A 27,968-nucleotide genomic window follows, 5' to 3' on the forward strand; every position below is an offset into this window, starting at 1 on the left:
ACATTAGATCTTCAGCTGTTCTTTTTTGTCAAGTTCGTTAGTGATAGACATGACGTGAAACCCACTTTACGTGCTTTCCCCTTTACAATAAAATGACGCAGTGGAAATTCGCCCACAATCTGTTTTATTTTGAAACGCCCAAAAGGAAATGCTTTTTTTCGACCTCGCGGTGACTTGACCGAGTTCGTCCTGCTGTTGCTCCCCGGTCTCCACTGTGGATTTACATACCCTGATTTCCGTGGGACTGGGAAGAGAAGGGAAGGGGGAGGGCGGTGAGCCTTTGAGGAAGCAGCCGCAAACGGCGTAACTTAACAAATTAACAACTTGTGTGCCCGCCGTCGCTTCTGTGGCGCCTCCTGCCTTCTGTCGGAATAACGGCTGCTTTTCTGCTCTTCTGGCTCTCTTCGCTTCTCTCGCTGGATCATTTTCCTATACTGGAGGAGGGTTGGGAGTTTTTTCGGAGGAGACGGGAAGCAGCTTGAGTTTAACCTGGTTGGAAGGGCTGTGGCCATGGCCGGGGGTGGTGGTGGCGGCGGCAGTGGGGCTTCTCCGTTGGGCCCCGCACCGCCGATGTGGTATCACCGGGACCTGAGTCGAGCGGCGGCCGAGGAGCTGCTTGCCCGAGCCGGTAGAGACGGGAGCTTCCTGGTGCGGGACAGTGAGAGTGTCAACGGGGCTTACGCTTTGTGTGTACTGTAAGTAACTTCGTCGGCCTCGTTGTGCTTTGTTTACCTTGGTTTTAGCTAGCACACATGACCAAAAGGGGTCCTGGTGTGTTCTCTGTAATTCTGCAAACTTTATAAGCTCCTTTTTTTTTTTACTCCGACATTAACTTTTCTACAGTAGACGTGATCAAACTGTAGCTGAAGCTTGCCTAGCAAAGTGTTAAGTAATTTGTTTACTTTCTTCTGGAAGCCAAAGACAGGGAGAGAGAGACTGTCTTTCTGCCCTGCAGTGAAACCCCAGCATGGCACACAACTTTAGGGCTGTCCCTGTCTGTCTTGTGTCTGATGTGGTCGCCTGCAGCGCCCTTTTTACAGGACTCTCTGCTGCAATCAGCCTGCGGGCTGTGAGCAGTGACATTAAACTGAATGGTCGTGGAGGTAAATATAAGCATGCATGGGCTGGTGAAGCTTTGCTTTAATTTGAGGTCGGAGATGTGGTGAAAGAATAGGCCTATCCGAGGAGTTGTACATAGTATATCATAAAATGACACAATATCATAGGAAAGTTAAGACCGTCTGTACTTAGAGGGAGTTAGGGCATCCACCGTGTTAAACAAATGATGAAAGACTGCCCATTCATTACACAATGGGGACTTTTCCACCAAACACCTACATGTGTAACATGTGTTCACCTGAGGAACTGATGCAGGAACAGTGCTGTCAGTGTCGACAGTGGTTGAGGCAATGTTAAATGAACCATGGGAAAGGGGTGTTTAACTACAAATTACCAAAACGACTTGCAGCCACACACATAGAATACACACTGTTCAGGTTCAGAGAAATAACAGGCCCCTGACATTCACTTCACCTACATCCCCTATCTGATAAGTTTACCCCATGCTGAATCCCCTGTGTGTGTAGTGTTTACAGATGTAGTATACAGCTCATATATATCACCTGCTGGTGGACTGCAAAAGAATTGAAACGGTGACCTTATTCAATACACAAAAATTTGAATACTAACTTCTTTTAAAGCAAGCAAGTCAGATAATCACAACTTATAGTGCTTCCTCTGTTATGTCAACCAAAAATATCAGATATCTTTTTGGGCTTTTGGAAAGTGCAGCTATATAATGCAATATTTTTTAGTTATGTAAACTGATTGCTGCTCTGGTCACGCATTCTCACATCTCTTTTAAAAGCATATAGTAGGTCAGATATGTCCTTGACCGCTGGCCTTTTAGAAACGTGGAGTCAAGGACAAGCAGTCCGTTTTGCATTCACCGCTGATCATGCTCGTCATTCAGTGGGTCACTCTGTGACCAACAGCATTCCTTGCATCCATGCATCATTAGTTTCCGGATTTATTCCTGCCTCCACCTCTCCCTTCCTCTCCCCTTTCACCTTTCACAGTACTGACTTTGTTTCATCTCTGAAAGGAAAAACATCTTCCAGGCAAATTACAGACAAACAATACGAATGTTGTTTTAAAATCCAGAAGTTTTGGTTTCACATACACAAAAATAAGATGACAGAGTTTCACTGTTTACCGTACCGTTGAGACAAATGACACTAACTGCAAGAATTGGCACTAACACGAACAGAAACTGCTATAATCTTCAAAGGTGAGCTTTTCATTGTTGACATTGTACGCCCGTCGTTTCCCACGTTGGCTCTAATTAGAGCAAGTGGTAAGTTGGAGAGTTTTTTCCAGCTTAGAGGAAGGCCTCTGACGGATGACGATCCGGGAATAAAAAATCCTTGTATTTGAATACAATGACTCACATGAGCAACAAAAAAAAGAGAAGTAATTTGATTCTGAGTGCAAATAGGGAATGTCAGAAACAGTTTGACAAAATGTACATACATATCTTTTCAATAATTACACTTTCATAGTGGCGTGTGTGCGATTCATTACTCGCCAAGAAACCCAAGCTTGAGCATTAATTATGTGCATATATTACCCACAAAGAAGAGGATGAATGTGCGATTTAAAATAAAGGTGGAGCATATTTGCTCTAAAGCATTTTCTGTGTGAATTTTATTGTGAGTGGGAATCGCACTGATTAATCAAACATTATTTGCAAAGCACCCTTGTAGGCCACTCACAGAGATGAACCAGTGCTGCTAGGAAACCAGAAAGAAGTGGCTTTGTGGGTACACTTTTTGAGAACACGGATGACTTGGTGTTTCCCAGTAATGCCTGCAGCTAAAGAGAAAACGATTCGATGGTCAGACAAGACATTTATTTGTCACCTTTGTCAAGTTTTGTACTCGCTGCTGTGTAAACCAGCGTTTCCAGGAAGTAAAATGTGAATCAGCAGATGTGTGTAAAGGTTTAACCATCGAACGGCACACTTTTTTTTTTTTTGTCACAGGGCCAGCGTGCCACTTTGGACACTCAGAGGGCTGTTGTGAGTGAAGCACATCCCCTCGATGTTTTCTTTATCTCACATCCACCTGATCACTATACCCCCCACTTAATCCACTGAAATGCTGCTTTTAATTCTGTTTTACAGAATTAAAAATAAAGTCCTATGAGTACGAATGTGACTTCTTTCAGTGGAAAACACAGTGGACACCCACGAAATGCACAAGCCACAGATTTGTGTGTTTTTTACCCGACATGTTCAAGTCTTTTCAAACTCGGACGTGTGACTTCTAGACAGGGACACACACACTTCCTTTTTGAGGTCTTAGGAGACCCCGGTGCATTTAGGAAGTGTTTCCACTTGTTTCGACTGGCTGACTCTTGATACTGTCATTAGCCAAGCATTAGCCTTTCACTTCCTCTTATAGTGTCAAAGTCACAGACTTTGGATTTTGTGTGTCTGCATGCAAGTTTAATACTCGTGTTTAGTATTTGTGAGCTATAAGTGTTTTAATTTGCATGGATGCAGTATGAGTCCAATGTAGCATGTTGATGCTGTCAATGATTTGCACACAGTTCAGTAAAATCATTGGCTTACACATTTTAAGATTCTGTGTAAGACAGGAAAGGTGCCAGCAGTGAGATGAGCTTATATGCTAATAGTTTTGAGTGTATGCTTGTCCCTGTCTGTCAGCTGTTTTCTGTTTTTGCTGTCAGGAATATGGCCTTTACTATCAGTTTAACACGTCTTAACTTGCCAGGGTTCGGGATGCCTCTGTGTGCCTGTGTGTGTGTGCGTGTGTGTGTGTGTGTGTGTGTGTGTGTGTGTGTGTGTGCATTTGAAACATACAGGTTTGTGTGAAGACATTCCTCACATACAAAGTCTGTGTTTTGCTCTTTGTAGACTTTTCAAATCTCTCCTTTTTTTTCTAAACTTCTTTCCAGTACACAGAAAATGCCTCTCCATTTAGTCTGATATTGCCTATCTAAGTACTTTGAAACAATATCTGCTGTTTCGTTTTTACTGTCCTTATGTCAGTTGTCATTGAGTGAAAAATCTCTCTGAAAGAGGCTCGTTTCTCCTTAACCACATCTTCTTCTTTTAGAAAATGTATTTAGCTTGTCAGTTTCTTCAGAAAACAAGACTCAAGTTCACTTTCACATGTATTTTCTGTTTTGCTATGTTCATCAGTTTGTACTTGCTGTTGCCTCCCAAGTGAACCATCATTACTATTACTACCAACTATGGCTGCGCACATTCATCTATCCATTAATTTTCTCCTGCTAAGCCAGTTAAAAAAAAGTATGGGTCCCGAATCCCAGCTGTCATGCGGCGAGATGTGGGGTATACCCCAGTCTTTAACACTGGTGTCACAGAGAGACAGCCATTCACACCTACAGGTAGCCTAACATGCATGTCATGCATGCAACAGCAGTTGCCTCAAGCCTTTATATTGTAAGGTAGTGACCCTAGAATAATAGGAAAACCCCAACCCCAACAATCATACGGCGTCCTTTGAGTGAGAACTTGGCAACAGTGGAATGGAAAGGAGATGGTCTGCTTCAGACACTTCTCAGGAGAGAAGCCTCCCTTAGCCGGATTCTGCCAGAGGTTTCTTCCTGTTAAAAGGGAGTTTCCACTGTTGATTAGCGCTCGCTCATCGGCGGTCGTCTGATTGTTGGGGTTTCTCTCTCAATCCTGTAGGCCAGCGGTCCCCAACCTTTTTTGCGCCATGGACCAGTTTATGCCCGACAATATTTTCACGGACCGGCCTTTAAGGTGTTGCGGATAAATACAACAAAATAAAACTAGTACCGGTACCGAAAAAAAGAAGATTTATTCATAACACACGTGAAAAGACCCAGGAAAACCGAGTTAACGATAAAAACGCTAACAAAATAACGCTGAAAACCGATAAAAACCCTGAAAACCATACATTTCACACCTGAGCCTCAACTCTCGCGGCCCGGTACCAAACGACTCACGGACCGGTACCGGTCCGGGGCCCGGGGGTTGGGGACCGCTGCTGTAGGCTCTTCACCTCACACTGTAAAGTCCTTTGAAGTGGCTTTTGTGAATTGGTGCCATATAAATAAAACAGAATTGAATTGAATGTTTTCCTCTCGCTAGCTGTGAATTGACCGCAGTATTACTTCCACTTTTCTCACATGGAGGCAACTGGACATGACACAGACTTTCCAGTAGCTAGCCGGCAATTTAAAGGCCATTTAATGTCCAAAGTGAATGAGTAGGACATTTGCATTCTCACATACGTCTCTGTTTGGTAGTTCAGGGCTGCGGTGCATGAATGGGTATTAATTATGTATTTAGCGGTCACGTGAATAGACAGAAGAGACCGAGGCTAAATCCTAAATCTAAATTCATTGCTCTTCTAAATCCAGAAGAGCGATGGTAATTTCCCAAGTTGGCTGTAGCAACATGCCTGCCAAATACATAAAAGGGGGAAAAAAGCAGTATGCATATATCCGGGAGAGCATTGTTTGTGCTCATACCAAATATTTCTATGCAAATATTCTTTTTTCTCTGTTAATCACATTCTCCATGAAGTGTCTTAATCAAAAAACAACCTCTCCATAGTGCTATTGTTAGCAATGCAGTGATATCAGGAAATGAATTGTCATTGTAAGTCACACTGTAGTGCAGTAATACACACAGTATTTACTGTGCTTGTTCAGGAATGGCCTCTTGCACTGATGGCAGTACATGACGACAAGGACGGAGTAGGCTGTAAGGAGTAATCTTAGCTTTTGATTGTTGCATTTCAAGGAAAACCTAGTTGGGTTTTGCCAAGATAGGCTTCTGTTTGAGCTTTGAAGACAGTTTCATGCTGTGTATATTCTTAGAAGAGGTTTCCCTCTAAACTAACAGAACAGAGGGAGCCAGTAGGGTAGTCCTTATCCTTTCACACAGGCCATTGTTGACAACACTCATAAGCTGTATACTGCGAGCCTATCTCTGGCTCACGACAACCCTCACTCTCTTTCTCTGACCCCCTTCCCCTCTGTTAACTTTGCGGCCGCTGAAACAATAGTATTTACTTCACAGACCTGCAGAGAATCTCATCAGCTGCCAACAGGAAAACAAACACACAGAGGCACACAAACACATTGTACACTGCAGTGACGCTTGCATATGGATTTTGTGCCACTCGGTCTTCGTGCTATTGTGTTTATAATGTGAAAGGATTGAATGTGGGTTTGATTTTAGAGGAGCAAACATTTATCTGGTCCTGTTAGTTTGAGCTGATATGGAGCTATTATTTGCAACAATTTGCAAACAAATGCGCTGTTTATGAATGCAGTCAACGTGGGAACTTGTGCTCGGTTCAACATTTTGCTCATTTTCAGCTCCTAAATTTAAAAATTCTTGGGCATTACTAGAATAGCTTTGCATTTTTCCGCTTGGGTGTAAAATAATCTGTTTTACTAAAGTCTATCTTAAATGGAGTGCTTATATAATTTTTAATTTTTTGATCAGGAAGTGAGATAAAGAATTTCTTTTACAAGAGCTTCCTGCTCCGTGATAAGCAGCATTAATCTAGTATGTTTTTTTTGTTTTTTATAAACAGGAGAAGATGAATGTCCTAGTGAACACCTGCACAAGCATGCAAACATGCAAAATCCACACAGGACGGTCCTGCCAGGTTCAAACCAGGACTCTCTTGCTGTGAGACAAAAGTTAAACCGCTTATTTAACAACCAAGTCCAGAAGTTTGAATTAATAGTGATTTTGCAAGTGCAAATCAAAAATCATTAGTTAATTCTGCAGCATGTCAACGATGAAGCTCCCAAAATGATTTGTTTTAAGATGCCATTAAAAGTTCAATACGGGCCCAATCGTTTTCCTACAAATGCTATTTAAAAACCAAGTTAAACATCCAACAGCTAAAGCAGACTGTGACCCACGTTGGGATCTGGTCATGATCAAAACTGTGAATCGGTCGATGACCTGTGGTGGCCGAGTTGGACACATTTCCGTGGTGGTCTGAGAGGGATGTGAGAAGCATCACCAAATACAAAGTTCACTGACATCTTTGCACAGATACGTAAACTGGGATAGCATGTGTGTTTAGTTTTGTTGTTTGTTTGTTTTTGAAAACTTTCCTCTACATTGTTGTTGAGATCATTTTATATTTTATTCCAGTCCGTGTTTTGGCTCCTGCAGGACACTGACCTGGAAAAGCCGGAAAAGCAGCTGGGTGTTGAATTCCCGACATGGATTTATCCCTCCCTCCATTTATACACACAGGCATATTGTAAATAAGCATGGCGTTGAAGCAGAAGTTAGGAAAAAAAGACTTTGGTGTTAGGATAGAAACTTTTCCAAACTTCTGAACTGAGAACACTAATGAACCAAAAACCACAATGTTTGCTTGGCAAATTAAAAGTTTTGCGGTCGGTCCACTGAACCGGCAGAAGCGCAGGCATGAAAATCATTAAGCTCTAGCTTGTGGCTGTGGGCGTGGAGTCACGCCTGGGCCAGCCGCAGTGTCAGAACATTGATCTGTGATTGGTTGATGGGGGAGAAAAAGGAGCCTGGGGTTCAGTCAAATCAGTCTGATTTGCAGTGGTTTAAGGCAACAGAGACGTACTTTAATTTATCATTTAGATTCTGGCGTCTACTCCATTTTAGTTGTGTTTTTTAACTGTTGTCAATACTTTATGATGTACAAACACTCAGCTCTGCTTTACTGTACCATCCTACTGTAAGTATAAAGCATGTTGACTGTGACAGACAGCAACAGGTTTAAGCTACGCTTTCTAAACCCTCCTCACTCCCGTGCATACAATCACACATACTGTCCACTAAGGTCGAGTACAGTGGTGTGTGTGTGTGTGTGTGTGTGTGTGTGTGTGTGTGTGTATTCATATTTACATAGAGTCATAAAAAATAGAAAAGATTCTCTGTTCTTCTGCGTCCGCCTGTGTTTTATTTCCACTTCATTTGCTGCCACTTTCTGCCCCTGTCCTCTCTTTGATTCTGCTCCCCTGACTTCTTTTTACTCTCTTTCTTTGCCTGTAGGTTTCAGAAGCACGTCCACACATACAGGATATTACCAGATGACGAAGGTTTTCTGGCAGTGCAGGTACAGTAAAGACGCTCTCACACTCGTGCTTTCAGCAGCAGCTGGCAGGCAGAGATGCTTTTGTTGGCTCTGAGCTCCCTCTCTCATACACACACACCAACAGCAGGGTCTTTGTGCCTTGTGCTCAGCAGCTGTGAAGTACCGGCTACCAGCAACCTCACACACACGAAACACAACATGGGGCTTCAGATCATGTGGCCACAGCACAGCTGTCTTGTCTCACGTTTGTATGAGTTTTAGGGTCTTCAGCTGTGACGCTGAAAAGTCTCATTTTAATTCATGCAATTGAATTTGTGGCTTCTTCCTGGTTTGAATTATATTTAGCCTACAGGGCTGCAATTGCTTACAGAACATTCATTGTGGAACAATCGAGGCCACCAGAAGGCTGGGCAATGTGACTTCTTGTAGCCACGGTGTTTGGATGAACTTAATGCATCTGTCTCTTCTTTCCCTTCCTTCCTCTCGCTCTCAGACCTCTCAGGGCGTGCAGCCTAAGCGGTTTAAGACTCTGCCAGAGCTGGTGTCATTGTACCTGCAGCCCAGCCAGGGCCTGGTCACCACCCTGCTTTACCCCGTGGAGAGAGAAGAGACAGCTGTCAGTGACGACAGGGACTATTCCGGTAATTTCAGAGCAAATGCAGACACACGTGCCCAGATGGGGTGTCCTCGTCATCGCATGTTAACTGTGACCTTCTGTGTACTTCTGACTGGTAGATGGAGAGGATGAGAAGCCGCCCCTCCCCCCTCGCTCCTCCTCCACCTCCACTCCCCCTGGACCAGACACACCCACAGACAGGTACAAAGTCCACAGAGAGAAGCATCTGATTGTGTCCTGTTTACAGCTGTAGGGAGCTTAATCACAAACTACCTGCAACCACCAACCGCGTCGCTCTTTTAAGCAGACACAGAGGAAGTATGTCGCTTCATTGTGAGTTATGTATTGCAAAAAATCTCATAATCTCACACATGCTCACACAAATAATAAGGAAACGTTATTATGGTGATATGAACACACACGTAACTCAGTGACTTTCTTTGTTCCAGTTTATATGCCTACACACGCACACGCACAAAGATTATCAACTATTAAAAGCACTCGTTCACACGACTTCATGCACGCTCATTTACACATATTTCTTCCCTCTGTCTGCATTACGAAGGTAAACCACATCCTGCTAGAAACCACGCTGTTCACAGATGGTGTGCGGCTTTGATGAGGTGCGGGCTGTAGTTGTCGGGCGCACACACATGCGTACATTTCAAATCCCTGTCAGTTACTAATACTATACTAATACTAATGTGCACTATTTTTGACATTTCCCTCGTGTGATACATAAATACACTTTTACAGTTTTTTTCAGTGGGGACCAAACCACTTCACACAACATTTGGTGAAGTAACAGAAAATTCTGCATTACCTAACCTTGGTTAAAGTGTCAGCCAGTGAAACAGTATCTTCCTTTCAGTTATTTTAGTTGTCATCTGTCGAGCTGCCATAGAAGGAAATCAACAATGCAAAATGAGCATAAAATGCATTACAGTTTAGAGGAAGTGAAGGGAGCACACATGCATGTCCTTTAAAAATCCTCAGGTTTGCAGATTTTGCGTGGTACAGCAAAATATAGCTTACATGGAAGCCACGGTGTGGATCGTATGAAAGGGTTGTAAATGCAGAAAATTAGTCTGTAAAAGGTGTTTTATTTTTTTTATAGGTTGGCTCTTTGCCAGTTCACGTGGTCCAGGGTGTCTATGAGTGTTCAGGCGGGCATAATTTAGCTCAGAGGAAGTATGTGACTCTTTATATAAAAAAAAAAAAAAAGTCACGACTGCACAGATGCCAACTCTCTCGCTGACGGGCGCACACACTCATCCTACGTCTGGCAAACTGTGACGTCCATCTTTATTTTCCTTTATAAGGAGTCTGGAGCATCTGCAGATTTAGCAACAATTCTTTTTTTAAAGTATCACCTGGAACTTTAAATAGCTCCGTGTGACTTCTAGCAGTAAATGCGTCAATGTAATACTACAGAGCAAATAAACAAAATCAAGAAATATGGCAGACGAAAAAATGAACGGTAAAAAGGTCAAAGTAAGCCCCAACATGTGAAGTACGTGACATGTTTTCATGCTCATGTCATGCTGTTACAGAATTACTATGGTGCAACTTTGCCGAAGGCAGCGGAAAACGTGTGTATAAAATGTGCAGCCCATCGTCAAAGCTGCAGTAGGTGTTAGTTTATAAAAGGCAAAATAAGATAAGATAATGTGGAAATATACAGGCCTGTCTTAAAGCTCTCCCTCCTACCCACAGGTATGGATAAAAATAAGTCATTCTTCCACTGCAGCTTGCGTCCTACATTGGTTTCCTGTTTGTATTATTGCTCTTTCACTGCTACTTTATACCTCTCACCTAATATATTGTTAAAAAAAAACAGAAAATGGAGCCCAGAGGAGGCACTAAAACTTTTTTTTGTTGTTGTTGTTTTTTCCCTGAACACACCAAAACCATTTGTGTATTATTTGAAGCTTTCTTGTATTTTCATACACATACCAGCATTTAGAAATCATGTTCATGTGGTGGCGATGGTTATAAATGGTTTCTTTGAATATGTTTTAGTACTCCAGCAGCTAATGGCCTGAGCACCATCTCCCACGAGTATCTGAAGGGCAGCTACGCTTTGGACCTCGAAGCAGTCAAACAGGGGGCCTCATCTCTGCCTCATCTCAACAAGACACTAGTGGCCTCCTGCAAACGCCTTAATGGGTAAGCAGCAGCACATCTGCACATGTGCAATATTTTAGAAAGCTGTCAAAACAAATTTAAAACTGCAAATCATACTGGTATTTATTAGGCAAGTAACACACTGAATTTGACCTATCACAGCTGACTTCTCCAAGAAGTCAGAAATTTATCAGATATAACATTGAAAACTTTAAAAAACACCTTTATCTGTAATTTGGCATTAAATGTAATAATTTGCTTAATATTTGTTCCTGTCTTTGTTTTGTTTTACATTTTGTTATTTAAAAATATCATTATAATTAAAGAGCTTGTACAGACTGGTGGGTTGTGGATTAAAAGACACATAAAAAGGATTTTGGCAGTTATGAGTGCCATTAATTTAGGGCATCTGTGGCATTTGTAAAGCACTACATTATGTAGTGTGATGTTCTGTTTCCTTGATGACTGTCTGCCAAAGATTCACACCTCTTGGCCCACAGAGCTGTCTGCTTCCTTAAATCAGCTCTATTTTTGTTGTTGTTGTTGTTGCACGTTTAAACACTGTGATGATCTGCAGGAAATCGGCTTGATTTCAGAAATGTTACTGTATGAGACATAAGTGCAGAAAGAAGCTGTGAGATAAATATGTGAATCTCTCTCTGCTCCCTCAAATAGAGAGGTGGATAAAGTTCTGTCAGGCCTGGAGATCCTGTCTAAAGTGTTTGATCAGCAAAGCGCTTTCATGGTCTCCAAAATGATCCAACAGGTACAGGTACTCTTCGCCTTTTTTCTTAAGTGTGTGGTTGTGTGTGTCTTTGTTTGCACAATCACATAACCTTACACTCTTTTTTTATTATCCTATAACCAGTAACAAACTGTTACACGCTGTGATTTTATTATTTTTTCCCTTACTTTCTCTCGCACACACACACACACACACACACACACACACACACACACACACACACACACACACACACACACACACAAAAACAACAATTTAAAATGCAGCACTCCCTCCTGACATACTCCCAGTTCTAGAGCCTTGGTAACTTCTTAACACTTAACAGTGTTGTTATTAAAGCCCTGATTATCCAGCTTCTTCCAGACCATAGCCAAAATTATTATATTCGACAACCTGTAAAGTTGAGGGTTGCTCGCTTGTGGTGTGCTTTACGCTTCATTTCAGAGAAGATAGAGTGCGAGTCATGATGTCCTTTAAATATCCTGGAAGTGCTTCTGCTAGAAACTTGGTATTAAGAAAAGCTTCTGTATACAGAACAGGCAAATAAAATATATAATCTGATTTCGCGCACCTAACTTTAACACACTTGAATCACACATGCTGTTCTTCTAATATTTTGCATGCATGTGTTACTTTTTGTAATTAAAAACATTTTCGTGTGGTTGGACAGAGAGTAGGGCCGATTAGTGGCCCAGCAAAATCCTTGATTTGAAGTTCCGGAGTCACTTTAGTCATCAAGTAAGGACTGACAATGAGTTTGACTAAAATTTGAATAAAAACAGATTTTAGACTGGTTTAGACTGAATAGCCTTAAGACTAGTCTGTATATAAGTAAGTGTGTTTGCTGTGCAGTTTTAAGGCTGCTCTTTTTACATTCACTCTTTTTACAGATTACATGGACTCTAATTGTCTTTTTTTTGTCTCCATCAGTCAGTGAATCAGGGTGGAGACCAGGAACTGGAGAACCTTGTGACCAAGTTGGCAATTCTCAAAGACCTGCTGTCCTCCATAGAAAAGAAGGTACGCACAGACGGCACATTTAACAGCTGTGATGGACAACATGGCGGCTATTGTTTTCACTTTGTGAGTCATCAGGAAAAAATGTGGTACAGTAGCAGGATCTGCCACGGCTCTGAGTCCTCTGATAGGTGTTTCTACAGTCTGTAAACAAGAGTTTGTCAGCACAGTAGAGTTCAGTGGGGCCAGATGAAGTCATGAAAGTTTATTGCTTTGTAGTTGAGATCAGAGTAAAAAATATAAATGAAAAAGTGAGTGTTGAGTGTGAAGATCGGTGTGGTCTGATCTGATCTCGTGTCACCTTACTTTCTTTTTTCTCTATGTACTTAGTCTAGTAGTTTGGAGATGGTTTGTTTAGATAACCCTCTCCATATGATGGATCATCTGTCTAGAAGCCCTGCAGGGTGTGCTTGTAGCGCAGCATGTGACGTTCTCTCCTTTTGAGGCTTTTACACACAGCACATGTAAACCACCCAGAAAGAAAGACAGGGTTGGGATATATTGACTTCCCTCAGCACTCCTACAAGTCAGCAAAGACCTGATGTATTAATGAGAGTCTGAGACTTTACAAGTAGAAAGGTGGACCCAATACGCTCATGTTCAGGTTACTGTTTTTATTCTTGGAGTCGGCTAGAGTAACTTTCCATGATTCACAGTTCAAAATAACCCTTATTTATATTACACAGGCCCTTGGTGCAGCCACTAAATTCCTCCTCTGTCTAGAACAAGGTGCTTTATCTCCTCCCCCTTTTAAGCCAAGTTTCTTCTGATTGGCAGACATTTAAAAACACAAGGTTTGAGATGCTTGTATTAAAGATAATGCCTTTGTTTCACATTATAAAAAGCCAGAAGAGAATAATAATATTAATAATAAATGAAAATAAAGAAAAGCACATAGGTCCACAATTGTCTCAGATGCAGCTGCACATTAAACCTCACCTCCTGTTTATAGGGTGCTCTGTTTTCTACTTTGTCTTCACTTGAGGGTGGGGGGCTTTCACTGCCTCGGGAGGAAATAGCCTCAGTGTAGTAAGGCTACATGTCCGGACAATGATACTGGTTCCACCTTCCCTGCTCCTGTTAGATCACATCCAGGAAATAGGAAACCTTTTCTTTGCTGACACAAACCCTGAGACTGAAAATGTTAGTTTTCTTCTTTTTTATTCTTATCGTCTGACTCTCTTTTTATTCTGTTCTTTATATGAATTGTTTCTCCACCTGTGTGTTTGCCTCTTTCTGATACCCCTCAGGCCCTGAAAGCGCTACAGGACATGAGTTTGACCTCTCCATGCTCCCCCCCTCCTCTGCACTCCATGCGTCACAGCAAATCCATTCCTGTGCAGGCCTTCGAGGTACGCACCGACATCCACCAAACATGCATGCCTACATACATATTACCAGCTGCCTCACTGCAAAGTGATGTAGGTCAATATTATGGCAAATGAAATTAAGTATTGCGCCTAAAGTCAAATAGCTCTGTGGACATTAAAGCTCCCTTCTGCCAATTTGGGTAAGCATCTTTTTTTAAAATCCTAAATCTTTCATATTTCCTGCTCTTTTTTTTCTTTCTTTTTTGTGTGTGTAGGAAACCCTGAGATTTATTTTCTGTATTTAATTTATGAAATGATATTGTCAGGCAGTGGCAGGCATAAACTGAAGTAAAGTGGGCTAAAAAGGCATGCGTTTCTCAGCACAGGAATTTTAGCAGCAGCTGTGATGTGAGGCCAAAAGAATGTTTTTGAAATGAATTTCCAGCTTACGTCATCACTATCGTAGCATTTTATCACATTTCCTTGTAAAAGCATGAATTTAAGTGAGGCTAGCCCACAGTTATGATGTGCTGTGTATAAGATTGGAACAGTTTTATTATGAAAAGTACCAGCTGCATGAAATGCAATTGTTAATGCTGAAGGAAGACTGAGAAAAGGAAAAAAAGGAACATGTTAAGATGATATAAATGACTTTCACTTTGAGAAAAGGGGTGAACTAAGTGTGAAAAGGGTAGAAGGAAAAAATGTCAGGGAGGGCGTGGGGGAAGGAGGTGACACAGAGTTGAGAGATGAGTCGAAAGATGCCTGATTGAAATATTGGCTGTTGGCTAAGCCTGCATTCTCTGTGGCGACATCCTTTCAGTAGTTTCCTGTTGCACACAAGTGCTACGCTAAGGAGATGCGGTGTCTGATCCGCCTTGTGACACCCAAACACAGAGGCATTCAGTGACTCAGAGTAAGAGTGAGTGTACGCCATCTGTTTAAACTTTTTTCCAGTCTTGCGGTTCTTAGTAAGACCTATACATCAAAAAAAAAGCGCACTTTGTCAAAATACGCGTGCAAAGAAGCTGGTGGGTTGCTAACTGAGGTTGGCAGTTTGGTGCCTGTCTTTCTCAGTTCCTCCAGTCTGTATGCTGAAGTGTCCTTGGGCATTACACTGAACCTCAAATTGCCCCAGATAACTGATGTGTGAAAGAAAGGTTCTCTATGAATAGAATCAGATCACCTCTCTTTGTGGATATGAATCTAAAAACAGAATTTGGATATTTACTTTGATCATCAACATTTTATTCATGCGTTTTCTCATCTTTGAGGCTGCGTATGACTAACGTAGATCTAATACTACAGATGAAGCAGCATCTGTAGTATTGTGCTTCGTTTGTGCTTCGTTTTGGAGACCCCTGGTGGAGGGTAGATTATCTCAGTAGACACATACGGTTTACAGAAGCATGCTTAGTATGCGTTTAAGTGAGTTTAAACTTTCTCCTGTGCCTCGTTGCAGGTGAAGCTCGACGTTTACCTGGCAGAGCTGACAAAGATCGGAAAGAGTCAGAAGTACACGCTGTCTGTGGACGTGGAGGGAGGAAGGCTGGTTGTAATGAAGAAGGTGAAGGACAATCAAGAGGACTGGATCACCTACACGCATGACAAAAGTAAGGATTAGGGCACCACTCACACAGAAAAAAGGATGTCCATTATAGGATTTAATCTCACCGTCCAACTTGAACCTTCTTTAACCCTCCAAATCTGTTACATGACCTTTTCTTCCCTGAATTTATGTGCAACTTCCCATCTCTAACCCGCTGTCTGTTCGCCTCTGTGTCTTTCAGTACGTCAGCTGATCAAGTCTCAGCGGGTGCAAAATAAACTGGGCATTGTGTTTGAGAAGGAGAAGGATAAGAGCCAGAGGAAAGACTTCATCTTTGCTAGTGCCAAGGTCTGCACACAAGAAACATATGGACACATAAAACTGCTATTTTACAGCTTTTTTGCAGACGACTTACAGTTAACATGCAGCATTCAAACTGAGGCAGAAATCCTCTCTCATATCCCTTTTCTGCCTCACTACGTAATCAGATTTGCAGTAACAATGCCAGATTTATTGCACAGGCTTATATGCATTTCTCTGCTATGAATTCAGTCTCCACTGAAACGCTTTGTACACAATTAAACAACCTGCTGTTAATCAGTGAGCTAATGTTGTAATGTGCACCTGTTTAGCTGTTCGTTTATACAAATATCCAATCAGCCAATCATGTGGCAGAAACTCATAGTATTTATACATGTAGATATGATAATCACAACCTGCTGAAGTTCAAAGTGAGCATCAGAGTAAGGTAGAAAGTTGACTTAAGGAAGTTTGAACATGGTGTGATTATTGTTGCCAGATGGGCTGATCTAGGTGTTTCAGAAACTGATGATCTGCTGGGATTTTCCCCACGAACCCATCTCTAGGGTTTACAGAGAATGGTTTGAAAAAGGGAAGAACAAAGAATTAAGTCAGTTGTGTAAGCAAAAGGGGGTCCGAGCTGGTATTATTAGCAGAGTGTAACCAGTGACGTGGTTGGTAAGCACATAGAATGTAAAAGTGTTCAGAGGAACTTCAGTGGCATCATAAACTCACTGATGTGTGTTTGTATCAGAAACGGGAGGCGTTCTGCCAGCTGCTGCAGCTGATGAAGAACAAACATTCCAACCAGGACGAGCCAGACATGATCTCCATCTTCATAGGCACCTGGAATATGGGTTAGTCACACTGAATGACTCGCCTTAATGGCTACAAATACATCTGAAAATGTTCCAAGAGAAAGTGAACAGGTTGACCTTTTTTCCTGTCGTTTAGGCTCTGTACCTGCACCCAAAAACGTGGCCTCATGGGTTTTGTGTCGTGGTCTCGGGAAGACACTGGACGAGATGACCGTCACCATCCCTCATGACCTGTATGTGTTTGGCAGCCAGGAAAATTCAGTGTGCGATCGAGAGTGGGTGGAGTCACTGCGCGCGCTGCTGAAAGAACAGACAGAACTGGATTATAAGCCGGTAAGGAAAGAAAACCAGTCTATTTATGGCTTGATGAATGTGTATGAAGAACATAAGGAGGTGTTGTGGTTTAACCCTCAGGTGACCAAGCTGTTTTAGGTGCTAAACTGACTGTTGTTGTACTTGAATTTTTGATGAGAAAAAAGTTTATTTATTTATTTGAGTGCTGGTTTTATTATGCGAAAGTGGTCATGTTTAGAAAAAGACAAATGTCCCACATGGGACAGTTCTCTTCTGACCCTTTTTTCAGAACTACATTTTTATGTTTCACTAATATCAGAAAAGAAACATTTTAAAACTTTTAAAACTGTATGCTTGTATGACTTCAGCACCAAAATATAAAACTGGTGACTGCTTCTGATTCAGCTTTTTCAATTACTGAAATATCTGAAAATTATTTTATTGTGAGCGTAGTTATACAAGAATTGCTGTAGAAAATACAATAACTTCAAAGCCTTAAAAAAACACAGTTATTTTTGAGGTTACAAATGACCCCACACAACTTTCCTTTATCCTGTCCACACTTTAGTTCCTGTAACAAACATAGAACTAGGACTGTCTCTATACAAGCAGAAGTTTTTGCGGTTTGCATAAAAATGACACCGTTTGAAGGGGGAAAAAACTGAAGATGAGGAGGGAAAAAAGCTATTTCTGTATGATGCGAATGCAGAAATGATGAGTGTAGGTTCCTCATTGCGTCTCGTTCTCGTCTGTAGATCGCCGTGCAGACTCTGTGGAACATAAAACTTGCTGTGTTGGTGAAACCTGAACACGAGAATCGGATAAGCCACGTTGGGATGTCCAGTGTCAAGACGGGCATCGCCAATACTCTGGGTAACGGCTCTACTCTGTATTCAGTCTTTGCTATTCCTTCCTATGTCTTGCTTCCTGCTTCAAATGTAGGAGGAAATAGCCCTGATTTCCTGTCTAAACAATGGCCTCCTTGAGCAGTGTTCATGACTGCATCACTTGTTAGTTGCACTAGGATTAAAAACTGTGTGACTTGTTTTAGTAAGAAAATGTGAATTAAAATCTAAACTTTCACAAAAATCTTGAACTCGTAAGAGAAAAAAAATACAGATTTACTTCAGCTCAGCAAACTGGAGCCTTTCATTGTTTCTCGTATTTTAATATAAAACTGATCACAGCCAGATCCCCGATGACCCTTTAAACATTTCTGTTAAGTAATGCTTGTAATTGCACTTAATTTGCTGTATGTTGATTTAATGTTTGCTTTGATGGTTTCTAGGAAACAAAGGAGCAGTGGGCGTGTCTTTCATGTTCAATGGGACGTCGTTTGGCTTTGTCAACTGTCACTTGACATCAGGGAATGAAAAGATTGCCAGGTGCCCAACACACTCTTATTTTTTTTTTTTAATTTTTAAACCTCTCAATATCAACAACAGAGAATTCCTACAGCAAAAGAAACCACACCCCCTTTAAATTCTAAGGTTTTACATATCAGGAAATAATTCAAAAAAATCATCCGGTCCTTAGCACATCTTAGAATCAGGTAAATACAACCTTAGTTGAACAGCAGCACATGACATATTACACCCTGATTATTTATTTTGGAACGCAGGATAAAATCCCAAACACAGCAGCAATGTCCCAGTCAAGATCTAGACCTCAACCTAACTTAAATACTGTGGCAGGACCTTAAAGAGATGAGCGTATACGTGTACAATCATACAAACACAATTACTGCAAGTTTATTGCTGCTAAAAGTGGATCCACAAGTTTCTGAATCAGAGATGCGTTTAGTTTTTGTTTAGTTTTTTTCTGCATTTTGTCTTTCTTGTCAAATCAATAGTGACACTGGGTAATATTCATAATATTAATCAATATTTAATCTAATAATTAATCATAATAATTGAAAGAGGCTGTGTCTTTTTGCCATAAGTGTGAACTTGGTTTGGTTTTTCATTATAATTTAGTGAAAGCTTGTTTAAACGTCTTCCTATGTGTGACCTTTGACCTCTGCAGGAGGAACCAGAACTACCTTGATATCCTGCGGCTGCTTTCACTAGGAGACAAACAGCTGAGCTCCTTTGACATTTCACTGCGCTTCACGCACCTCTTTTGGCTGGGAGACCTCAACTACAGGCTGGATATGGACATACAGGTGAAGCAGAAATAAACACAGACAGCCTCCAAAACGTGGATGAAACTTTTCTGTCTGACCCTGTTTTTTGCGTGTGTGTTTGTGTGTGCAGGAGATTTTAAACTACATTAACAGGAAGGAGTTTGACCCCCTGCTGAAAGTGGACCAGCTCAACCTGGAGAGAGAGAAGAATAAAGTGTTTTTACGCTTTGGTTAGTGCTGGTTATGAATATCCTCATGAGTCAGAGGAGGATGTGTTTCAGTGTACAGAAATATAACAGTAATAACAGTGAAAAATCAACACTGACAAAAGACTCCTGTCCTTAAAGCAGAGTTTCAGTGGTTTTATAAACACAACTGAAGGGATGACTCACATTTACCAAAAGCACCTGCTCAGCACTCTTGTTGTTCCCTGAATAGTTCAACATCAGCTCTGGTTTTTCTTTCCAGACTTCAGTGGTTCTTAAACTGTGGGCCGTGCCCTCGTGGTGGGGCACAGAGCCACTGCAGGGGGGTGTAAACAACCGGGGGGGGAATGTGGAGTTAAACAAAGTTGGATAATTATGATTTTTACTGAGAAAGTGAACAGACGTTGGCTGTTTGCTGACATTTACTACACTGGAATTGAACTTGGACCCTTTTTTTAATGTTAATGATTAATCCAAACGATAGAGTGGGTGTGTGGAGTTGTTTTATCTTCTGAAGTGAGTAATTTCAGTCATTCACTGCTGAAGCCTTTTTTACTTTTAAACATTATTTCATCTTAACTCAAAGCACTGACATCTGGACTAACACTGTGATCAGTGGTGATCAGTGTGTGATATCACTGGGATTATTTGTTTTCGTAGGTAACTAAAAATCAGCTGTTGTCCTGCAATGCTATCCATGATCCATAATGCCATGTAATAAATCCTTAAATACAAACAGATTACTGAGAACTTGGTCATGATTGCTAACCCGGGGTCATAAATACTGCGAATCGCACCTGTTGTTGTATCAAAATTATAAATATTGTTATGAAATGCTACACTTCGAACCTTTGCTGAAGTGGGTGATGTCTCTTTGCGTGCAGCGGAGGAAGAGATCTCGTTTCCGCCCACCTACCGTTACGAACGAGGATCGAGAGACACGTATGTCTGGCAGAAGCAGAAGGCCACAGGGGTACGTTCCCTTTCTTACGTCGGACCCGCCTCTGATACATTCTTTCTGTTCTTGTGCCTCATCCTGATAATTCTGCTTTTCCGTCTGTCCCAGATGAGGACTAATGTTCCATCGTGGTGCGATAGGATTCTATGGAAGTCTTACCCAGAAACACACATAGTCTGCAACTCCTATGGTGAGGATCATCAGAAGAAGAAAATCTCTTCATAATTTCACCTCATAATGAAGCTAAGTGGACAGAAATTAAAGCTTTTTTTTTTTTGCTTTTTTTTTTTGCCAGGCTGTACAGACGATGTTGTGACCAGTGATCATTCCCCTGTATTTGCTACATTTGAGGTGGGGGTGACCTCCCAGTTTGTCTCCAAAAAAGGTACAAATTTTATTTTGTTTCTTTTCTGTCACTTCCTCTACTTCCTGTTCTTGCCTTATCTCGCTTTTCTTCCTCCCACAATCTTTTTGGAATTCGTATTATTACTGTTCATGTTATTTAAGCGCACCGTGTTCAACAGGTAACATTTAAAAGTGAGTAATTAAATACATGCCTGTCTGCACAACCCACACAGATCTTTCTGTCTCTTTCCATCTTCCTTCTGCGCAGGTTTGCCAAAGTCTTCAGAGCAGGCCTACATCGAGTTTGAGAGCATCGAGGCCATAGTAAAGACGGCGAGCAGGACCAAGTTCTTCATTGAGTTTTACTCCACTTGTCTGGAAGGTGAGGTGAATGTGAATGCACCTTTGCAGTGACTCTTTCATGCTCATAGACATAAATATAAAGAGCAGTCTGACAGGAGGAGTTGCAGTACAGCAACGTGAGCCAGAATGGATGCAATAAAACTGTGTTTGCTTCTTCTTATTTGTGTCTTTCTCCCTCCCTCCTGGTCTCAGGCAGTCAGTATTACCTTTAAACTAGAATCCATAAAATCCATTTTTCACCTGTGTTGTGCTCCTGCCACCTGTCCACCATGTACTTTTAAATTAAAATGCAATGGGTACCTGAAACCTCTCCCCGCTCTTTTCCCCACCGTCTTCCCTTTATCCTCTTCCCCTTCCTCTCGTCCCTGCATCTCTCTCTCTTTGTCTTTCTCTCTGTCTCTCATCCTTAGAGTTTAAGAAGAGTTACGAGAACGACAGTCAGAGCAGCGATAACGTCAACTTCCTGCGCGTGGGCTGGTCCAACAAGCAGTTAACAACACTCAAACCTCTTCTGTCAGAGATCGAGTACCTGCAGGATCAGCATCTCTTGCTAACAGTGAAATCACTGGATGGATACGAGTCCTACGGTATAAAGATTGTCTGTGCTTGTGGTTCTTTCAAGTTTAAAGGCAATCTAGTTTCCTGGAATCTAACAAATCTTCCCCACTATTTTTAGGCGAGTGCGTGTTGGCTCTGAAGTCAATGATTGGCAGCACAGCACAACAGTTCCACACCTACCTGTCTCACCGTGGGGAGGAAACAGGAAATATCCGAGGGTCAATGAGGGTCAGAGTCCCCTCTGAAAGAATGGGAACCAGGGAGCGACTGTACGGTAATACAGCTTAACACCAGTTACCTGCAGAGAGAGAAGATACTAAATGTCTTTCAAGCTTGCCGCATCCATCACTTGAACAGTTCCTGTCTGCATTTTTTCAAATTTGCAGACAGGAAATGTACAAGTGATGGATCTAAAGCTACAAGCATGTCATGTTTAGTTCTAAAACTGATTTTGTTGCTGTGTTTCAGAGTGGATCAGTGTGGATAAGGATGAGACGAGTGGACCTAAAGGGAAATCTGCTGTGGTATGCAGATCGGGGCATGAGTATGTGAAGTCAGTACACTCTACTTTTTTTGCACTTGATTTTTTGTTGATGATGTGCTGGCGTGTACCTAAATATCAGTGCTTAAAAACCTTAAGGGATTGAGTCGGAGCAGTCAGGTCTTTTTGTGAGTTTGTTAATGAATGTGTTTGAACAGCTGAGCCGGGTAACTTCAGGGTTAACCTTGAGTGGGTTTCTTCTTGAGTGGGTAACTTGGACCTATTAGAGATCAACAGGTATGAAATCACCACTTGGTGACAGATTTAGTTGCATCACCAATCCTGAAAGATCTCTCACACCTCTGTGTGCAGATGCTAGGATGGTATCAAGATTTTTAATAGTGTCTGAAGTCAAGGCTGCAGCTGAAAGATTAAAAACTAAAACTGTCTCATGGAAATTTGAACCTTATTTTAAAAAACACTTGATTATAACCCATCAGATTCTCCTTAATGATTGAGGCTTTTCTTCCTTCCTTCAAATAGGCTAATGTTTATTAACGTAGTAGCTCTTTTAAAGCATTACTGACCAAAAGATTTATAGCATGCACACATATTTGGTGCTTTTCCTGATTTATCATATTATAGTTTACTCTGCAAAATCAGCCACTCAGCTGCTGATACAATAATGAGTGTGATTGGTCAGATGTTGCCAACACCAACCTTTTCATGTGAACGTGCTGGTACCTAGATCGGGAAACCCTGGGTTTACTTACAGTGCGTTCACACCGAACGCGATAGACGCGACCAGAGCTTCAGGTTTACATGTAAAGTCAATGAACGAGTGCGATGAAACTTCAGAAGCAGATTTGCGTCGCGAAAACACTTTTCTGCCTGATTCGCGCAACCAAGTAGCGCGACTGACACGTTTGAAGCGCGAAGTAAAATACGTGCTGCAGTTTGTGTGGTGCATTTTGTGCATTCGCGCTTATCGCGTCTACCGCTCGAGTTGGAAAAACCTGAACTCCGTCAAGTCACGCCGCGACAACCAATTAGGAGCCTGGTGACATGATGCTCTGACCTAGTTCAAAGGGGCAGGTCCAGCCAAAGCCATTCATTCTAGCAATCAGTAGTTTTCTGATGAGGCAGCAGGCTCTCCAGGGCAGAAACAATGTTCTTATTTTTCTCCTCCTTCTCCCTGAGGCTCTTCCACTTTAAGCTGGGTCCTTTTTATTCCTGTCTCTCTGTAAATAGTTATATTTTATATATTTATGTTTAATGTTTTTCTGTTTGAGCATCTTAATATTATTTCAAATAAGTTTTTGTAATGACTAATGTGTAAAGGGTCCTTTACACCGCTGCTCTGCTCTCCACAGTGAATAGAGAAGGGACACTCTCTCTTCAAATGCTAGATCGACAGCTGCCGTCTTGCAAACATACCGTCTGGCACTACTTCCTCCCACATTTCCGCTTCACGCGCGTGAAAATTGCATATTTTTAAGCGCGACCAGTTCGCTTTGGACGCGCTTCGAGGTGCGAATGTGCACGCGACCAGCTAGGGGCGTGTGGTGACTGAGTCAAATGAGAGACAAACCAGAGTTTGTGATATTTCTTCCCTTATAGAGATTAAACAGTTACCTGTAAACGGTGTTAATGCAGTGGGGATGTTTTTAGAATCCACAGCAACTCAGACCAGGGACAGAGTTACAGAGCACATCTCCAAGTGTTGAGGCACACTCACTTTACTGACTCAGAACTCTACACTTCCTCTGGCATTACCATCACAATACAAAATATGCGCCAGGAGCTTCAGTGCATGGGATTCCACACCTGAGCAAATCCTGTACATGCAGCGTGTAGGTGGCCTAGTATTTATCTCTATTTAGATGTATTTATGCATTATATTGAATATCTGCATTAAAAAAAGCACTGATAGAGATGACGCTTGATTATCCTGCACAGTGTGACTTAATGAGAACGACACAAAACACATTTTAAACCACATGTTCATGTTTTTGTTTTGTTTACTATAAAAATTTGTCTTTTATGTTTTCTTTGAATCTTTATGCAGTCTTCAGAAATACCACTATGGCATCTTTAAACAACATTCATTAGTTATTGAACATTAGTTATTAGAAGAGTTTGCCCTTAGCAACAAAAGATTGTGTCAACAGACCTCGCACATTTTGATAGTCTGCTGTGTCACACGCTATAACATTGAGTCAGAATGGCAACTAAACACACCTGTAGGGTGCATTCTCTCCATATGTGCGTTATCTACATATCTACTCGAACATCCTGCAAACATCGTGTTAGGAATGTCCTGAAACTGTCGTGACTTCTCTCTTTTGTCCCGCCTGCTGACTTGTTACGATGTGTTTTGAAAACAGGCCATCTGTGATTCGTAAGCCACTCGGAGAGCTGGGAAAGCTCAGTGAAGAGGGAGAAAGGAACAGCAAGGAGGAGACGGCTGCAAGGTACTCATGACAGACACTTTCACTTAACACTTAACTATCATGTTAGGTTAGATCGTCTGATGCATTGTTGATGTGGGCAGATGAAAAGAGTTTTTACAACTGTTTTTGTGTTTATTATGAAGACCTAAACAGGACGGATCAGACAGCGATCCATCTATCAGCAAGAACAGCTACAATAATCCTGCCTACTACATCCTGGAGGGCGTTCCCAACCAGTCAGCTGCAGCCGTTTCACCTGAGCTTCTGCCCTCTCCTACCTCAGCCAACCCCCAGGCAGCTAAACCGCCTCCTCCCTCTGCCGGGGCGCGTTCCAAACCCCCCGGCGCAGCCTCAGGGCCCCCTCACCCACGCAGACAGGTTCGTGCCATTAGCGAGGAGAGCTCCTCAGAAGACGATGGAGGCGCTTGTGTTGTTGGGGCACAGGGAGGAGGTGTTGGAAGCACACTGAATCGACCTCCTCCTGACTTCCCCCCACCTCCTCTACCAAAGGGAGCCCTGGAGATGGTTCCCGAGGCCCCCTTCACCAAACCTCGCACCCTTTACCCGGACCTGGCTGAGGTCAGGATCCCCGCAGCTGGCCCCGCTGCCCACGGAGATGCTTTCAGGCGAGGAGGAGTTGGAGTTGGAGCAGGGGCACTGGACGACCAGTCGTGCTCTGTGCTCCAGATGGCAAAGACACTGAGTGACAGTGAGTTTCCTGGACAGCCTCCTCGTGCCCCCTCAGCACCGCCTCATCTCAGAGGGCAACCGATGGGTTTGGGTCTGGATGCCTGCCGCACCTTCCCGCCGAGAAATCCCATCACAGAAAGTATAGCAGAGGACATGCCTGAGGAGGTAAGCGGTTCAGTGTAAAACAGTTTCGGGGGCTGGACGAAGCAATGCTGTGATTGTTGCATAGTTTTCTTTCAGGTGACTCCAGTTTTTGTACAGTTTCTCACAAAAACACAAATATCTTCAACTTTGATGTTAAGTATCAAAGCATTGTACTGTAAGATGTGTCACCTTATTAGAGTGAAAAGTAGAGGCAGTCTTAAGCTCTTAGTAATGTTGTTAGCATAAATGATGTGGCTCCTGCATTTAGTGGCTCCTGCATTGCATTTCTCCTCCGCAGGCACTTTGGGGCAGCAGTAGCTCATCTCTGTCTGTGGGGGAATCGTCAGTGGGCGAGTGGCTGCAGAGGCTGGGCCTGGAGCGGTATGAGCAGGGTCTTCTACACAACGGCTGGGACGATTTGGAGTTCCTCAGGTACATGGAGATCTAGACTTTTATTTCCTCTGATAATGCAACAATAAATAAAATGAAAGTGCTTCATCATTAGATTCCCTTTTTTTTTTTTTTTCTTTTCCTCCTTTTTCCAGTGACATCACTGAGGAGGACCTGGAGGAGGCGGGAGTGCACGACCCCGCCCACAAGCGAATCCTGCTTGAGAGCCTCAGGCAGCAGCAGCAGCAGAAATAGACTGCATCAAACTGGTCCATGATTAGTCCAAACCGGCCTGGTACCACACCGGGCTCAATCTCAGCTCAACTGAACCGAGCTGGAACGTACCAATCGATGCCAGACTGTGCCTTCTGAGAGAAATTGCACTCCATTTGTACTTTCAAAAACACTTTCTGAACCAACGTCCTTTGATTTTCACATGTACTGTATGTGTGTTGTCGTCATACACGTGGCCTTATTTAATGATAATCATTTCAGTCTTTCGAGCATCACTACATAACTTTGGCTTTTGAATCCAGAGAGGAGACCAGATCAGACCCAACCTGCAGTTTCAAGCTGGCGTTTAAAGCTTGTTTCCATTCGGCCTGAGAATCCTCCAACAGAGGATGGCTTTGAGAAAGAGAAAAGAGGGCTTTGAAAACACCACCTTTGTTGCGCGCCCTCGCTTTGGACTCTTTTAACAACACTGGGTTCTTCCGAGTCTAAGATTTTTCTTCCTCCCACTCGTAGTCACAACAAGACATCAGTGGGAATAATTAGAACAGTCGAGAGTAACATCCGCCCCAGAGCTCGGGCGGAGGAACCTTTTCACTTGTGTGATGGAGGAGAGCAGGAAGTGGTGATGGAAAGGAAACTAGAAAGTCAGGCTAAAGTGAGATAAACACGTTTTTTTTCAGTTTGTGTATTCAGTTAATGATGTGCAGGCCGCTGTTGTTTCAGTGGACGCCTGTGTTGTCTGAGTGTCTGTCTGTATTTATGGTTTTATGAATGTTTTTAATGATAAAGGGAATCTCGAGCAAACCAAATTAACCCCGTTAGAGCTAAAGGTGTATTCCACCTGGGTGCAGCATGTTAGGTGACTGTGTTCGCCATCAACTTGTCAACTCACCCTTTCTTTTATTTAAGTGGCCTGTTGCAGCTGGTTGTTATTGAAACAGTCAGTATAGGCCAATAAAATTAGGAGGCTAAATGGTGTAATTAATGCTGTACCAAGGTGAAATATGTAAATGATTTTAGCAAAGTACATTTCTCATTCTCACATGTTGACTGTGAAGATGCTGAATTTGAATTCACAGAAGAAAATTTATGTTGTTGTTTGTTGTCTTTAAAACATGTCAGCACATTTTCTGCGTTTCATTTTCAAATATATAAATGGAGCAGTGTTCAGGGAATTGGTTAACGTAGCCAAATACATGAACTAATTCATTACCAAAACATTTGTTTTCTCTCTGATATTTTACTGATGTCATTTAGTTTGTTTTTTTCTTAAATTACTCGACGCATTGCCTAGCTTTAGGATCATGGCACCTTTTAGTCTTATGGGAGACGCTGTCAACTGATTGAAAACAGAAAACTCAGGTTTCTGCAGGTCAGGTGCGACGTGAGGGCGACTGTTTCTGGATGTGAGCAGCAGATGGCGCTGTTGCGCCACAAATCTGACCGTGGAAACTTGCGGAACACAGGACGAATATGCCAGTAAAAGCGGTTACACTCCTTAGTCAAATCTGTTTTTAGATTTAGTTTTCAAGCAGTTAAAAGTCGGATACTTTTATTTGTTCATAATTTCAATTTAAAAAAGAAAAGACCTTAAAGAGATGTGACTTCACCTCCACATGCCTGACACCTGCCGCCTTCTAAGGTGGATCACCAACACTAAGATGTGAATGTCATGTGTGTTTACTGCTGTCAACATAGTAAAGCATTCATCTCTAACTCTGTGAATGAGACCTTCATTCACACCTCAAAGAGAGCCCCCTCCCACCCAAATACACTGTTGAATTATAACCTTTGACTCTACTCGCCTCTTATGTTTGTTTTTTACAATGTGTCTAATCCTTTAACGGCCAAACTGTCACAGCACAGAGACTCTGGATCTGGATCTGTTGTTCAGTTGTGTTAAATTTAAGTCTTTTTGAGCCTTTTCAGTGTTCTCAGTGATGTGTGTGTGTGTGTGTGTGTGTGTGTGTGTGTGTGTGTGTGTGTGGAAAAAAGAGACTTGTTGTTTTATCTGACACTCCATTTCATGTTGTTTCTTCATGCAGTCTATGTCGGTTGTGTTAAATTAATGTAAGTTGTTCACCCATGTATTTTTATTCAATTAAATTGTAATACCCTTACA

At 42.2% G+C, this 27,968-nt stretch overlaps 1 protein-coding gene across 3 annotated transcripts; it reads left to right on the top strand.

Moving 5' to 3' along the window:
* Positions 1-148: 148 nt before the first annotated feature.
* On the top strand, positions 149-27,968 carry inppl1a (inositol polyphosphate phosphatase-like 1a). 3 transcript variants are annotated; one of them, XM_013273868.3, is made up of 27 exons: positions 149-695; positions 8,081-8,144; positions 8,617-8,764; positions 8,859-8,940; positions 10,762-10,908; positions 11,542-11,638; positions 12,542-12,631; positions 13,879-13,980; positions 15,401-15,551; positions 15,729-15,835; positions 16,542-16,644; positions 16,742-16,938; positions 17,655-17,772; positions 18,188-18,284; positions 18,925-19,063; positions 19,155-19,254; positions 20,115-20,203; positions 20,297-20,378; positions 20,484-20,573; positions 20,802-20,915; positions 21,307-21,483; positions 21,573-21,728; positions 21,923-22,007; positions 24,323-24,409; positions 24,532-25,243; positions 25,521-25,654; positions 25,768-27,968. In XM_013273868.3, exons 1-27 carry the CDS (start codon positions 511-513, stop codon positions 25,865-25,867), a joined length of 3,753 nt encoding a protein of 1,250 aa, XP_013129322.1. In that variant the 5' UTR covers positions 149-510; the 3' UTR covers positions 25,868-27,968. The 3 variants fall into 3 exon arrangements, with proteins under 3 accessions (XP_013129322.1, XP_005454411.1, XP_013129323.1); XM_005454354.4 differs by having other exon boundaries at positions 21,923-21,998; XM_013273869.3 differs by having other exon boundaries at positions 150-695; positions 11,542-11,632.

This window comes from Oreochromis niloticus, linkage group LG14 (genome assembly GCF_001858045.2).
Source record: "Oreochromis niloticus isolate F11D_XX linkage group LG14, O_niloticus_UMD_NMBU, whole genome shotgun sequence".
Lineage (NCBI taxonomy): Eukaryota > Metazoa > Chordata > Actinopteri > Cichliformes > Cichlidae > Oreochromis > Oreochromis niloticus.